Below are 13,968 nucleotides of genomic sequence, written 5' to 3'. Positions count from 1 at the left end.
CGGGGTTGGGCACAAGGTAAGTTTGACTTTAGAAGAGTCCCTTTGGTGGCAGCACAGTGGCCAGCCTGGAGCAGACTGGGGGTGGGAGCCTCAGTGGATGGACACAATCACAATGCTTAGTTCGGTTAATGGTAGGGACAATGAAGATGGAGAAGAGCAGAACCAAAGGAGCATGTGGCAGGTCAAAGAGGCCTGGTCAAACGGGAGGCTGGGGTTGGAGAAGAGGGAGGATTCCGACTCGGGCAGCTGGGTGTGCAGAGGGAAAGTGGGAAGTGGAGCAGAGATGGAGGGCAGTCTTCTAAATGATGCCCCACTCCACCAATTATGCTATTGTTTTGAGTAGGCCTGGAAATCACTTTAATGGAGCAAAACTAAACATCGTGTGTTCAGTCATCCAGAGAGGGCCTGCCTTAGGCCAAGAGTTTGACATCTGCAAAGTAGTCAGTTATTTACCTTGGGCTCGGAGCTTGGCCAGCTCTTCACTGAGCGAGTCTTGGGACTCTTCCAGCTGCCTCCTCTTCTGTTCCATGTTCTGCATGTAGTCTGTCAGGGATTTGATCTTGGCTTCGTGCTTTAAAGAGGAGATAGATTAAAAGGAGGAATGAAATGACTAGCCGGTGGTCTTCTCAGCTTGCCTGGGACTGTCCAGTGGGAAAACACAGTGGAGGACGCGTCCCTGAATCCCTTTTTGAGTCCCAGTACCCAACGTGCACATATTCTGCCCTGTGCTTAGGATCTGGGATCACAGACTAACAGGGTCCTCTGTTTCTTCCCTGTGCTTCTCTGCTTTGCCCCCCGCCCCACACCCCTCACAGCCACACTCCTCTTCGCCATCCATGTTAGTGAGATGCCAAAGCCCAGGCTGTTTTTCCTCCTCACAGAGACCAGAGTATGCTGGAGAGAAAGGGACAGGGAAATGCCTCGGGCGAAGGGCTTCCTCTTTTAAACCTGCACCTCTGGATTGCATCTTTATAAGTCAAATATCATGGTTTTTCTTTTTCTGTCCCTCAAACTCACCAATACCTGTCTCATGGACTTTGCATTTTACAATTTCCTCTCCCTGGTAAGCTCTCCTCCCATCCCTCCCAGACAAGGACCTGGTTAGATCCCTGTATCACTCAGACCTGATTATTTTCTTAAAGCACTGAACTTTTGCATAGCTTATCTTACCCATTTTCTTATTTGTTAGCTCCATGAGGGTAGAGTACATGCTTAATAAATACTAGTGGGATGAAGAATGAATGAATGAATGAATGAAGTTCCTAGACTGAATGGAGACAGTAGTCACTTCTAGGCAGATGGAAATATGCAGACACTTCCCCCTCCAGAGCTACAGAGTTCACATTTAGGCAGAAAGACCCAGCAGACCAAGCTCTAATCTAATCTAATGAAATGACCTCTGAGAAGTGGGACTCTGTTGGTGCAGTTGTTTTACAAGCACAGCTTTTGGTCAGGAGGATGAGTATAAACAAAGATGATAATAGCATTTTAGCTGGCAATATTTTGTCAGATTCCTTAGGTCGTGTCAGAAAATAGACAGCCAAGTTTTCTCTTAATTTTGAACCCTAGGAAACAATGATTGAATCTTTAGCTTTGTGTGTTATAGCAGAGTACAAAATAGAACCTAATGGAAAGCTGTACTTGTGACTAGCGTAGAGAGCCCTACCTGACTTAGGTATTCTTTAACCCAAAACATCCTCGTATTCGTCACTCCCATTTCACATTCCCAAAGTCAGTGTTACTCTGAAGACCCAGGCACCTGGAGCCCCCATTCTGGGCTCCAAACTTCACAGCACCCCACGTAGGCCGTCCTCTGGCCGAGCCGCATCCCAGCGAGCATGGCCCGCCCGGAGCGCACACCCTGTCTAGAGCGCTCTGAGCACCGGGAGCCCAGAGACTCCCTCCCCCCGTAGCGCCGGGGCCACCCCTAGGCCCGGTGCTGCTGCCTCCACATGTATTTCAACAGAGTACGGAGGACGCAGGTGCACGGTTCCCTCAGATCCCAGAAAGCGCAGCTGGACTTGGATGTGGAGGCTGGTAGATCCCCATGGAAAGAGAAGACAGAGGCTACGAGGGCTCTATTTGCGCTCTGGCTTTGGCCTCCAAATGGCAGGCGCGGCGCTGCCCAAACGCACATGAGAGTAATATCAGATGGGACCTGGAAATCATACAGGAGGTGCACTGTGCCCTTATGTTTACTGTTTTTTCTTCTCAATTTTTAAGAGTTATATAAACAGTAAAACAGTAAAGCAAGCCCAGAAAGAATGGTATAAACTTCACCCCTAAACCACTCTAACTTATCCTCCTCATATTTCCTCCGCATATTCCTGGTCTTATCTATATGAATGCATATTTTACAAAGCTGCAGAGCATATGACAGGTACTACTCAACATTTTCATTTTCATTACCTTTATATAATGGTACTTTCCAAATGGCTAGGTTTAATCATTTTTTAATTTTTTCCTTTTTATTGAATTTATTGGGGTGACACTGGTTAACAAAATTATACAGGTTTCAGGTGCACAAACGCACAACATATCATCTGTCCACTGTAGTGTGTGTTCACCACCACAATTCAAGTCTCTGTCCACCACCATTTATCCCCCTGTGCTCTCCTCCACCTTCCCCCCGGCTCCCCAGCATTATAATTTTATTTGTAAAGGCAGCATAATTTCTTCCATATAACTTTACGTTATTACTCTATCAATAAATATTTGAGTAATATTTATTTACTCTACCTATTTTATTTTATCATAATGTAAGAAATATTGCATTCACATCTTTTATATAAGCTTCAATTTTTTAATCAGGAAATGATAATACTATATGAAACAAAGAATGTTCATTTTTATTACCAATTAAAAATACCATAAGTGAAATTACTGGACCAGAGTATGCGGTCTGCGTGGAAAAAGTCTAGCCATTGTTAATATAAGAATGGTTTGTGTGACACTGATATAACCAAGGAGAGTGGACTAGAATGTGCACGCGTGAACAATGATGACTTCACTGTACTAGTCAGTGGGAGCAGTAGACACCAGTGAGTGAGCACATGTACTGTGTGGCCATCACATTCAAAGTGACTAAGTGAGTAGAGCAATGAATCTGCATCGAATTTTATGTTCAGCTTGAACATTCCTCCATGGAAACTACTGGGATGATTCAGAAGGCCAAACCGATGGGCAGCTGGTGATTGGCGGCTTCATCATAACAATGTGCCTGCTCATGCATCACTTCTCGTGCAGTTTTTGGCGAAGCACAAAATTACCCAGGTGACTCAGCCCCACTACAGCCCAGATTTGGCACCTGCGACTTCTGGCTTTTCCCAAAATTAAAATCACTTTTGAAAGGGCAGAGATTTTAGACCATTGATGGGATTCAGGAAAATACAATGGGGCAGCTGGCGGTGGCTGGGAGAACTGTGTGAGGTTCCAAAGTTCTACCTGAAGGAGACTGTGGCATCACTGACCTATGTATAATGTTTCTTGTATCTTCTTCAATAAATGTCTCTATTTTTCATATTACATGACTGGATACCTTATGGATAGACCTCGTATACTTATATTATTCATGGTTTTTGATTCCCAAGGTGCCTTTCAAAAGGACTGACCAAATCATACTTTTTTTCAACAATGTATATAAATTCCACTATCACTCACTAGCATGAAATAATCTTTTCAATATATTTCTGCTTATTATGTTAGTTATAAAATGGAACCTTGACGTTTTAATTGCATTTGTTAGATTATTACGGTGGCAGACAAGGATGCTGCAGATGGTTCTATGATTACATATTACCATTACGTTTAAAAGCGTAAGAGAATGAGGTATGTGCTTATCTGCCTCTCAGCCCTGTTTGATACCCCACTCCATGCTGACACATACCTGTTCCCCCAAATGACTTCAGCTGTTTTAATGTGTGGTGTATGTCAGCGAGCAGCACACACTGGACCACTCACAGAAGCTTCAAACCCCAAACGCTAAGTTCAGACAACAGGCGCAGACCGGACACTAGGCTATTTTCTGAAACCACCGTACTAAAATGAAAATGCCATTCCAATGGGAAGGAGAGCAGCCTCCCTCACTGAGCAAATGAAATGGGCCCTGCAGCTTGAAACATCCCCAAGGCTTCGGGTTCACAGACGCTCTGGGTCGGTCCCCGCTCTGCCTTTCACTGGCTCCATGAGTTCGGACACTGCACTTAATCATCCTTAGTGTCCTTACTGGAAACACAGACACTATAATAAAACCTGCCTCCCGGAATTTTTTTTAAGATCAAGTGAGATAATGCATTTGATCAAGTGCTTAGCACAGTGTATGGCACATTGTAAACACGCAATGTCACTAATAATAGTAGTAGTAGCAGTAGTTTCTGTTCTCACCCATTAAATTGGCCTCTGGCAGAGATTAAAAAATGAAGGAATATTGCCTTAGCTCAAGGGAGTTTTAGATTCCACCCAATCTTATCCATTTATTATTAGGTTGATCAAAAAAATCACATTTTTTTCCATATGATGGCTCTCGGAGCGCTGAGTTGTCTTCAACTTCATTCGAAACAAGTTTGTTAGACTATATTGTAACAGCTGTCATACCAGCGTGCATTTAAAAAAAAAACCTTATCAAAATTGGTGAATTTTTGTGTAGCCACTTTAATATTGAAGATGGAAGAAGATATAGAAGATATGCAACATTTTCAGTATAATTTTGCTTAGTTATTTAAAAAAAAATAAAAACGCAACTGAAATGCAAGAAAAGATATGTGAGGTGTATGGAGAAGGTGCTGTGACTGAGTGAATGTGTCAAAAGTGGCTTGTGAAGTTTCTTGGTACCACTGACATTTTGGCCAAATAACTTGCTGTGGGGCTGTCTTATGCATTGGAAGATGTTTAGCAGCACCCCAGCCTCCACGCATTAGAAGCCGACAGCAGGAGATAACCAACATACTTAAAATACCCAAATCAATAAAGTTATTCGTGAAAATGAAAAATGTGTCTTTATTTTAAGGAAAAAATGTAATGGACTCTTTGGCCAACCCAGTATGTCTGTCTGTCTGTCTGTCTCTCTCTCTACCTATCTACTTACCTACCTATGCACATACCTGCTTACAAGATAGCTAGATAGAGATATATAGACACATCCTTTAAAAAAGGACTGCAGATAGTTCATGTAACTCCCACAGCCACGTCTAGCCCGGGTGAGGAAGAAGCCTGGGCCGCCACTGGCTGGGGCGGCCATGGACAAGCACTATGTAAAGCAAAGTTTGCCGATATCCCCAATACGCACCACCGGTCTCAGTAATAGCATGGAGGAAGCAGATTTCAAGAGAACGCGGGTGTGAAATGAAGAGGAAAGGTGTGACCTACCTGGGAGATGAGCAGCTGGCAGGCGGCCAGCTCCCGCTCGCTGGCATTCATCTTCCTGTTGGAGTCCATCTGGGCGCTCTCGAGCTGCTTGCTGCGGTTCACCAGGGACTTGACCTCTGACTTCATCTTGCTGATGTACAGACGGGCCATGGTGAACTCCTCTTCTATGACTCCATTCACATCTGCCAACTGAGCACAGGAGGAACACAGTCAACTACTGCTTATAATTTTCAGGGGTTCAGGGGCCTCTGAAACCTGTCCATAGAGTCTCAAGATGTCTGTGGGTTCCTGGTTAAGAACCCTTAATTATAGGACCACAAGCTGAAAATGATCTAAAAAGTATTACATGGTCAACCTCAAATTCTCGGAAAACTCAGGTGAAACTTTTAATTAAAAACCTCTACTAAATATAATCCTCAATTAGCCAGGTTTTCCTTTACAATAGATTTTTAGGATAAAAGCAATAATAAGACAAGAAAAAGGCACTGAAGATTGAAATAAGAGAAAGCTCTGACGAAGGATTCCATTCGATGTCTTACACCTTATATTTCTAGAGCAGCACAGAGGGCCAGTGTTCCTAAAGTGACTCTGAGCCCCTAAAAGAACTCCAACCAAGTTTTCAATTATGTTCTCTATAGTCTGCTAATCAGACAGAAAAGTAGTCTAATGGTCAGAATATGTACAACTAAGGGTTGAAATAAAAGAGATTTTCTTTGTATTGTCCTCAACTAAACAAGAAGAACAACAACAGAAATCCAATGAGTAAGAATTGCCATTACCAAAAGCCCCCCAGATGAAGGTTTTTCTGTGTGACTTCTCATTACTACCAATCTACATTTCCTTGACTCTATAAGCAGACAGGACTCTTATTATTTAAGATCATCTGAAACCCACCTTTAGAAGAGAAGGTTCTGACAGCCAGCATTCCTGCATGATCTCATATTTAGTTTCTAAGTTTCAGAGCGCTACTGGAAACAAAAATTGACACAAGATAATTCCGCTAGAAACCCTTTTGCTGAAAAGCAAACATGCTCTGGAAGGGCAATTGACCCAATGAGCAAAGTAACTATGTGCATATTTTGTTGAACCACCAGAGGGCACCCTAGCACCTCAGGAGAAAGCAAGAGCACTGTCCAGAACCCAGACCATGAATAGAGGCTTCAGCTCATTCTAGGACATTGATTCCAGCTGTGTTCCTTTCATGTTCCACAGTATACTCTAACAGCCCACTTTTGTCACTATTGCTGTCATTAATTCATCACATGACTAATTTTTCAGTAAACATTTAAGAGTTAGGAATAATGGAATTGTGTATCAACCCTGAAAATTGGTAGCAGACAGGAAGTACACAAATGGCACAGCATGCTGAACACCTGTAACTTGGTGTCTACCCTCCCTTAAGAATTCCGCTACAGTACTTGTTAAATCAGTGTCGATCAACACAATTCAGGCTTACGTCAACAGCAAGAAAAATCTACAAATATCAACATATGAGTCCATTTTAACTTAATGGAGGTTCTTGCGTTACCTTCCTGACTGTGAGAAACGTGTCTACTAACACCACTCCTCCTTACATATTCCTTTTATAACCCTAAAGCACAAAGATAATGAGTAAGAAGAACCTGCAATCTTTACATTTTTTTTGTTCCCCTATCTTTGTGATTGGTTGAACATGGAAGAGATGAGTAACTCATTCTTTATCCTGACCAGGTGTGCCCCACACATTGTCTAGTTTTGGCAGAAAAGTAAGGGAACATCCGTATCTTCTACGTGGAATTCACAACCTACGCCAGACCCTAGGGGCTAAACATCGCTGAGAAGACAAACCCCTCTGCCTCCCCAGGTCTGTCCTTAGACGAGACCACTTTCCATTCTGTGCCCGATCCCATGTGAATTGGGGAAGAACAAAAATATATATGTCCAATAATCGGCTTCCTCCTAAATGACAGCTGGCTATTTCCTCCCCCAAACCAGAACCAGGACCGCAGAAGACTACTCTTGTCCTAGGAAATCTACAAAGAGATTTTGCATCTATGCCTGATGGAAAATAAAAACAGTATTTCAAACAAATGATCTTAACTGTAATGGTTCCTACCCCATAAGAGTTCATATATTTAGTCATTAAGTTCAAAGTTTTCAGTAATTCTAGTTCGCTGTTATTTCAAAAGGAAGAATCAGAGTTTGTCGCTGCAATGTTATTTCTTCCTCTCCCCTGGGCCTGACAATGGCTACGGCAGTACACGCTCGACCTGGATCCAGCACCAATGACCCATCCGGGGGAAAGGGCTGCCTGCCCCTCCTACTCTGCCTGTGGAGGATGAGTCACCCCCACACACACACACACAACTACCCCCTGCGCACGTCCGGCTGGACCAGGTGCCGTGTCCAGGACAAGTAAAGGAAAGTAAGGTGGCTGCTTACATTCTAAGACACAAAAATCAGAATGAGACTGAAAGAAGTCAATGTGGGCCAAAAGAAAATTAGGCAGATAACCCATCCATTTCACTTACTCTACCTCTATTCTATTAGTTCGTAGCTGGATTCCTGAAAAGTCTTTGTTTAAAATTTAAGGAAAACGCACTGGCATAGGCACATGCAAAGAAGAGGAAGCTCACTAATAAACCTGACAAAGCCAACAGTGGGCTCATCTTGTCATCAGCTGGTCTCATCTTATTTGTTGACTAAACAAAATACTGCCAGACCCCATTTCAAGACATGATTGAGCTGGAGAAATAAGAGTTCTGTTTCCCGACCGTGCAGGCCTGTCGTATTCTGGAACTGATGGCTGAGGAGACCCATCTTCCTCTCACATCACGGCACTGCCAGGAGGGACCTTGTGGGAGCTAAAAGGATTTTAAGAACAAAAACACAAGACCACTGGAAAAGATTTCCTAGGTTTGCTCATTTTCTTAGATCAAAATAATTATATCAACTGAGTAGTCCTGACAATAAGGAAAGTATCTGTAATAAGTGGGTCTTCATCAAACGAAAAAGCTCTACACAGCAAAAAAAAAAAAACATCAACAAAATGAAAATGCAACTTATGGGAGAAAATTTGTGTAAATTGTCTATTTGGTAAGGAGTTAATATCCAAAATACATTAAAAAAATTATAAAATTCAATAGCAAAAAAGCCAAACAATCTGATTAAAAAATGGACAAAGGATCTGAACAGACATTTTTTCAAAGATACACAGATGGCTAACAGGTACATGAAAAGGTTCTCAACATCTCTAATCATCAGGGAAATGCAAATCAGAGCCACAGTGAGATACCACCTCACACCTGTTAGAATGGTTGTCATCGAAAAGACAGAAATAAAAGTGTTGGCAAAGCTGTAGAGAAAAGGGAATCCTACTGCACTGTTGATGGAAATATAAATTGGTACAGCTGCTATGGAAAACACTAAGGAAATTCCTCAAAAATTAAATACCTTAAAAGTAGAACTACCATATAATCCAGCCACTCTACCTCTGGGTATATAAGCAAAGGAATTCAAATTAGAATCTCACAAGGATATCTGCATTCCCACATTCCTTGCAGCATTGCACACTATAGCTAAAATACAGAAACAACCTAAGCGTCTGTCAACAGATAAATGGATAAAAGACATGTGTGTTTGTGCAATGGAAAATTATTCAAATTATTCAGACATGAGAAAGAAGGAAATCCTGCCATTTACAACAAAATCCAATGGACCTTCAGGATTCACCCCTCAAGTGAAATAAATCAGACAAAGAAAAACAAATACAATATGATATCACTTATATGTGGTATCTAGAGAATCTGAAAACTTCAAACTCAGAGAAACAGAGAGTAGAGTGGTAGTTACCGGGAGTTTGGGGGTGGGGCGGTGGATGGGGGAGTTACTGGACAGAGGATACAAACTTCCAGTTTTAACATTAGCAAGTATGGAAAGTTAACACACAGCATGGAGATTACAGCTAACGATACTGTATCACATACTTGAATGCTGCTAAGAGAGTAGCTCTTAAGCGTTCTCATCAGGAAAAAGAAATGGTAACTGTGTGATAAAATGAAGGTGGTAGATAATGCGTGGGGTAATTATTTTGCAACATATAAATGTATCATATCAAGATATTGTACATCTTAAATTATGCAATGTTATGTGTCAATTATATCTCAAAAAAGCTGGAGGGGGGGTGAATTATCTGTGCCCATATGATACATCTAAGAAATATCTGCATATGTCATAGGACTTCTGAGCTGACAAACTTCAATATAATCTGGCTCCCCTTGTCGTTTTACAAGTGAGGAAAACGAAGCCCAGAGAACTAAAGTGACTTGCCCAGAGTCACCCACTCTTCCCTTTAGATCTCATAGCCTTAATAATTCAATCACAATTATAAGAAAAAAAAAAAAAGAATGATTAAGACTATGATGCTCTACAAGTGAGAGTTATCAATGAAATTAACTAGTTATCAATGACTTTAACTAGGGCATCCAATGTCTGGAATCCAAAAATATCTTTAAGACATCCAGTTGAGTATTTAAAAATAATTTCAATCATACCTCAGATTCCCAGAGGTAAGGACGCTTTTCAAATGCTGAAGCACCCAGACACTCGTTGATTTCATTAGCATTTTTCATCAGCTCTATTTTAAAACTTAGCATAAAAATATCTCCCTTTATCGTTATCAGTAGCAGACGCCAACCTCCCTCCCATAAATCAATTCCACCTTCATATTTCAAGGGCTATTTAATCACCCAAACGTCAGAAGTTTATAGCTCAATAGCAGTGTATGCTTCTAAAAATTCTTCTAAATCATCGAATATAAAAGCACCAAATTGAAGCTTAACAGGGTTAATCCTATAGTATCTGAGAATTCTAGGCTGAAATTAGATTCATTCATAAAGATTCATGAAATATTCAGTTACAATAGAGGTTCCATGAAAGAATGATTAGGTTTTGCAAGAGATCACATACTCTAAACCTGGAGCTGGTAACCACCCAAGAAGGACTTTCTACGCTTTCCAGAAATGTCTATAAACAAACGTAATCTCGGGAACCTTTCTAGTACAATCCCAGCTCAAAGACTTAGTGTTCCCACAAAGCAGGCTAATGTAGTACTCCACCTTTTAAAAGTCAAATGGCTAAATTCAAAGACTTTGGTTTTAGAGGCTTCTGAGGTGAAAGCTGAGCAATAGAGCACCAATTGCTGGCTTGATTAAAACCACGCATGTATCACTGGCTACTCTGTGTGAGGTGCTGTATTATTGTAAAGCTACAGTAGTCAAAACAATGCACTATCGGCCTAACGCTTAGATCAATGAAACAAAATGGAGGGACCAGAAACAGTCCCATGCACTTTTGGGGGGCGGGGGGTGGATCTGTTCACTGTCCTCCTGGGCTGACGGTTTCATGAGTGTATATGTATGTCATAATTTCTCAAACTGTACACTTTAAATAAGTTCAGCTTACTTTACATCAATTATACTTCAAAAAAGCTATTTTTTAAAATGTGTCTATCTAACTTTACAATGGCATCTCTATTTTGTGGCATGTTTTTCTTGGCTGAGAACTTGGTTTATTCTCTCTCTTCCCTCCATTCCTACCTCATGGACAACTTTTTACCACCCCAGTCTTCTCACCTCCCTTACTTCCTTGTCATCAATGGCACCAATGCGCACGATACCAGGGGATTATTTAGAGTTGGCTTCAGCCAATGATAGTAGCCCTATTTCTCTGCTTTCCCAGCTTCTACTGAAGTGTGGGGTGACCCACCCCTGGCCAATAGAGCATAAGGGGATGTCTGGGTGACTTCTGGCAGATAGTTCCCTCCTGAATGAAAGTGACTGCTTTTTCAGCCCGTCCTGCCTTGAAGGGAGTTGTGTTAGGATGCAATGACTGGTGCTATAGCAGCTCTCTTGCTACCATGAGACAAAAACCTAAAGATGTGAAAAAGTAACAGGCTAATGAAAGCAGAGAGGAAATAAAAGGCCTGATCCTTGACATTGTTGAAACAATGCACCAAACCAAAATTTGCTTCTAAAACTTTAATAAACAGAAGAATGGCTTGAGGAATCTTGTTAAAATGAAAATTCTAATCAAGCAGGTTTGAGGTGGGCCTGAAAGTGTCTCTATTGTCAATTAAGTTCCCAGGTGACACAAATCACAACCTGAATAGAAAGGTTCTAGACTTCTCACACTGTGCATAATTACATGTGGCTTTGTTTTTGGAGCCACTGTTAGAATTCTATTGCTTTCATCTAAAATTTCCTACTTCATGCTGATTGGTTGCGGAATTTTCACTCTGTTGGGTTCTCAAAGAAAAGGAAAAACACAATTCTGAGACTAGAACTGTTAGTTAACCTATCAGATTCCGAATTTCTGTAACACTGGCATGTAAGTTTAAGGAATAAACCAATTTACATGACATCGACCAAGATCTGAAGCCATTTCCTATATTTGAAAGGTAAACTTCTTTTCTCTTCCTCCTTACCCAAATAATCATTCACTAGGCATTCAACCAGCCCTTTGGTCATTCTTACTCAATATTACAAAGCACATGGCAGATGCAAAGCCCTGTGCTAAGCACTGGATATTAGGGCGAATATAGCACAGACCCCGCTTGCTTAGGACCATGCCCCTATAAGAACAGATCAACAGAATAAAGAGGGGCTAACTTACCGTCTTCACATCATTGGTGCCAATAATTCCACCTATCTCCCCCAGATCCTTCAACAGCAAATTCAGGATCTCAGTAGCTCTCTTTTTCTGGTGGTTGCTTAGCTCTTGAAGCTGGCTCAGCTCTCTCTGTGTGGTTGTTAAAGTAGTCTGAAAAATACATTTCCACAACAAATTAAAAGGGTTGCCCAGTGCTTTTATACACTCAGCACTGCAATGAATAACAACATATGCAGGATAGAGTTCTGTTACCATTTCATGCGATTTCAATATAAGGGTCCTGTTAAGTCAAACTGTCATATAGCACTGCATTCTTTGATGAGAAGAGGAATTTGTCTTGGCCTGATATGTTATGTCTACTTATCAGATGACAATTTCCAGGTTAGTGAAATAAGTTATTAAAAATAAATAAAGCCCAAAAGGAGCCTTTAGGTTTGTAACGTGTAATCGCATCTTCCTACCTACCAGATGTTCTGTGTCAGTTCACACTCTCAGGGGTCTTCACGTACCTGCAGGCACCCCCACCCCTAGTTCCAAGCAAACCTGCTCCCTGGACTGCTTCCAAGTTCCCATCTGACTTCAGTCTGGGAGGCCCAAAGGGACATTAATGAGTTTAGAAAACAACTTAGGAAAATTCTAACCTTCACAGAGACACTGAGTTGAACATCCTTCATCTCTTTTCAAAATACATCAAGTTCGGCAAGATCATGCTTCTTATTCCATTTCATTGCCTGACATTAATAAGCCCATATTTTTTCCACCCCTCATGTATGTTACCAAAAGGTATTCATTTTTAACTAACCAAAACTCTCAACATTGAAAGAACAGCCGTCTTTTGGTGTCTTGGTATCAATTCAGCCAACAACAAAAAATAATAATTCCCCTGAAGTATGGAGCTACGGAGGTTAAGGCAAAGATATCCATGCAATTCTTCCATATGCAGCTGTTTTACCAGAGCACTTTTTAATGATCTGACTAAATGAGCCCAGTAGTACTTTGGTTTGACAAAAAATAAAAATTGTATTGTGGAAAATGTTTCACTGTTTTGAGAAGCACAAATACCAAGGACTGTAAAGAACCCCGTAGAAAATAATAAGCAGAAAAAATCTAAGTCTCTTTCTTCATCCCTAAGTGACTTCCAGTCTGTTTTTTTGTTTTTGTTTTTGTTTCTGTCTTGGCATTACCACTGCTTATTTCGTTCTGTTTTTAAAATCCATAGTAGCAGTAGCTCCTATCTCAGGAAGCCATTTAAAAACTCTTCCTTCATGTATTTGAATGTACAGAGTGAGGAGCCTTTTCCATCAGCTCTCCGGTCAGCAGCTTAGAGCTTTCCTGTACCATCTGCTACTTCTCCTTGCCCGGGAGAACTGGATCTTTTCCACAAAGCGCTCTGGGCACAATCCCATGGTACCAGACCATTGGGCCGAGGTGCCAAGGGCAGCCGGGTACAGCCATTCAGCTCCCCACCACCCATTGTCCAAGTAGAAAAGGACAGAATGGGCACATCCCACCACCAGCCACTTTGCCAAATGCTCACTGGCCCTGATGCCATGAGCTCACTTTGCAGAACCTGCAGCATCTTTCACTGGGAGAATCTAAAAATTAGGAAACGTGAGACTGAAGCACTGCTTTAAAACAGGACAACAAACAAACCAGCGCCGTCCGGGGTCAGCACAAGAAGCTGTGGGAGGGACTGGGTTTCACTCAGGAGGGTATAAGCACAAGAGCGCAATCCACTGCCTTCCACGGTCACCCACTCTTGCCTGCTGACACAACCATTTGAGATTTATTTATTGATACCATCGCAAATGCACTGGTCCATGCTAAGTGCTTTATGTAAATTATCACTAATTCTCACTCCCTGAAAGAAGCATGTTATTATCGCCACTTTTACAAATAAGGGAAAAAATACTCAAGACATTTAAATGTTTCAACTACGGCCTAATAGCTGTTAAG

The 13,968-nt window shown here is 41.6% G+C and overlaps 1 protein-coding gene across 1 annotated transcript in view; it reads right to left on the bottom strand.

The window, feature by feature from the left end:
• The window catches only part of KIF5C (kinesin family member 5C), a 145,378-nt gene that overhangs the window by 27,710 nt on the left and 103,700 nt on the right, over positions 1-13,968 (bottom strand). The window contains exons 15-17 of the mRNA XM_054562730.1: positions 12,016-12,162; positions 5,365-5,553; positions 454-571 (exon numbers count right to left, since the gene is read on the bottom strand). Of these exons, the coding sequence (XP_054418705.1) occupies positions 454-571; positions 5,365-5,553; positions 12,016-12,162 (454 nt within the window). The remainder of the gene's footprint in view (positions 1-453; positions 572-5,364; positions 5,554-12,015; positions 12,163-13,968) is intronic.

This window comes from Pteronotus mesoamericanus, unplaced genomic scaffold, assembly GCF_021234165.1.
Source record: "Pteronotus mesoamericanus isolate MK-2021 breed Mesoamerican mustached bat unplaced genomic scaffold, CSHL_Meso_final scaffold_651, whole genome shotgun sequence".
Taxonomy (NCBI): domain Eukaryota; kingdom Metazoa; phylum Chordata; class Mammalia; order Chiroptera; family Mormoopidae; genus Pteronotus; species Pteronotus mesoamericanus.
Note: the sequence above shows the minus strand (reverse complement) of the source record. Positions and strands in the feature narration are given on the sequence as shown.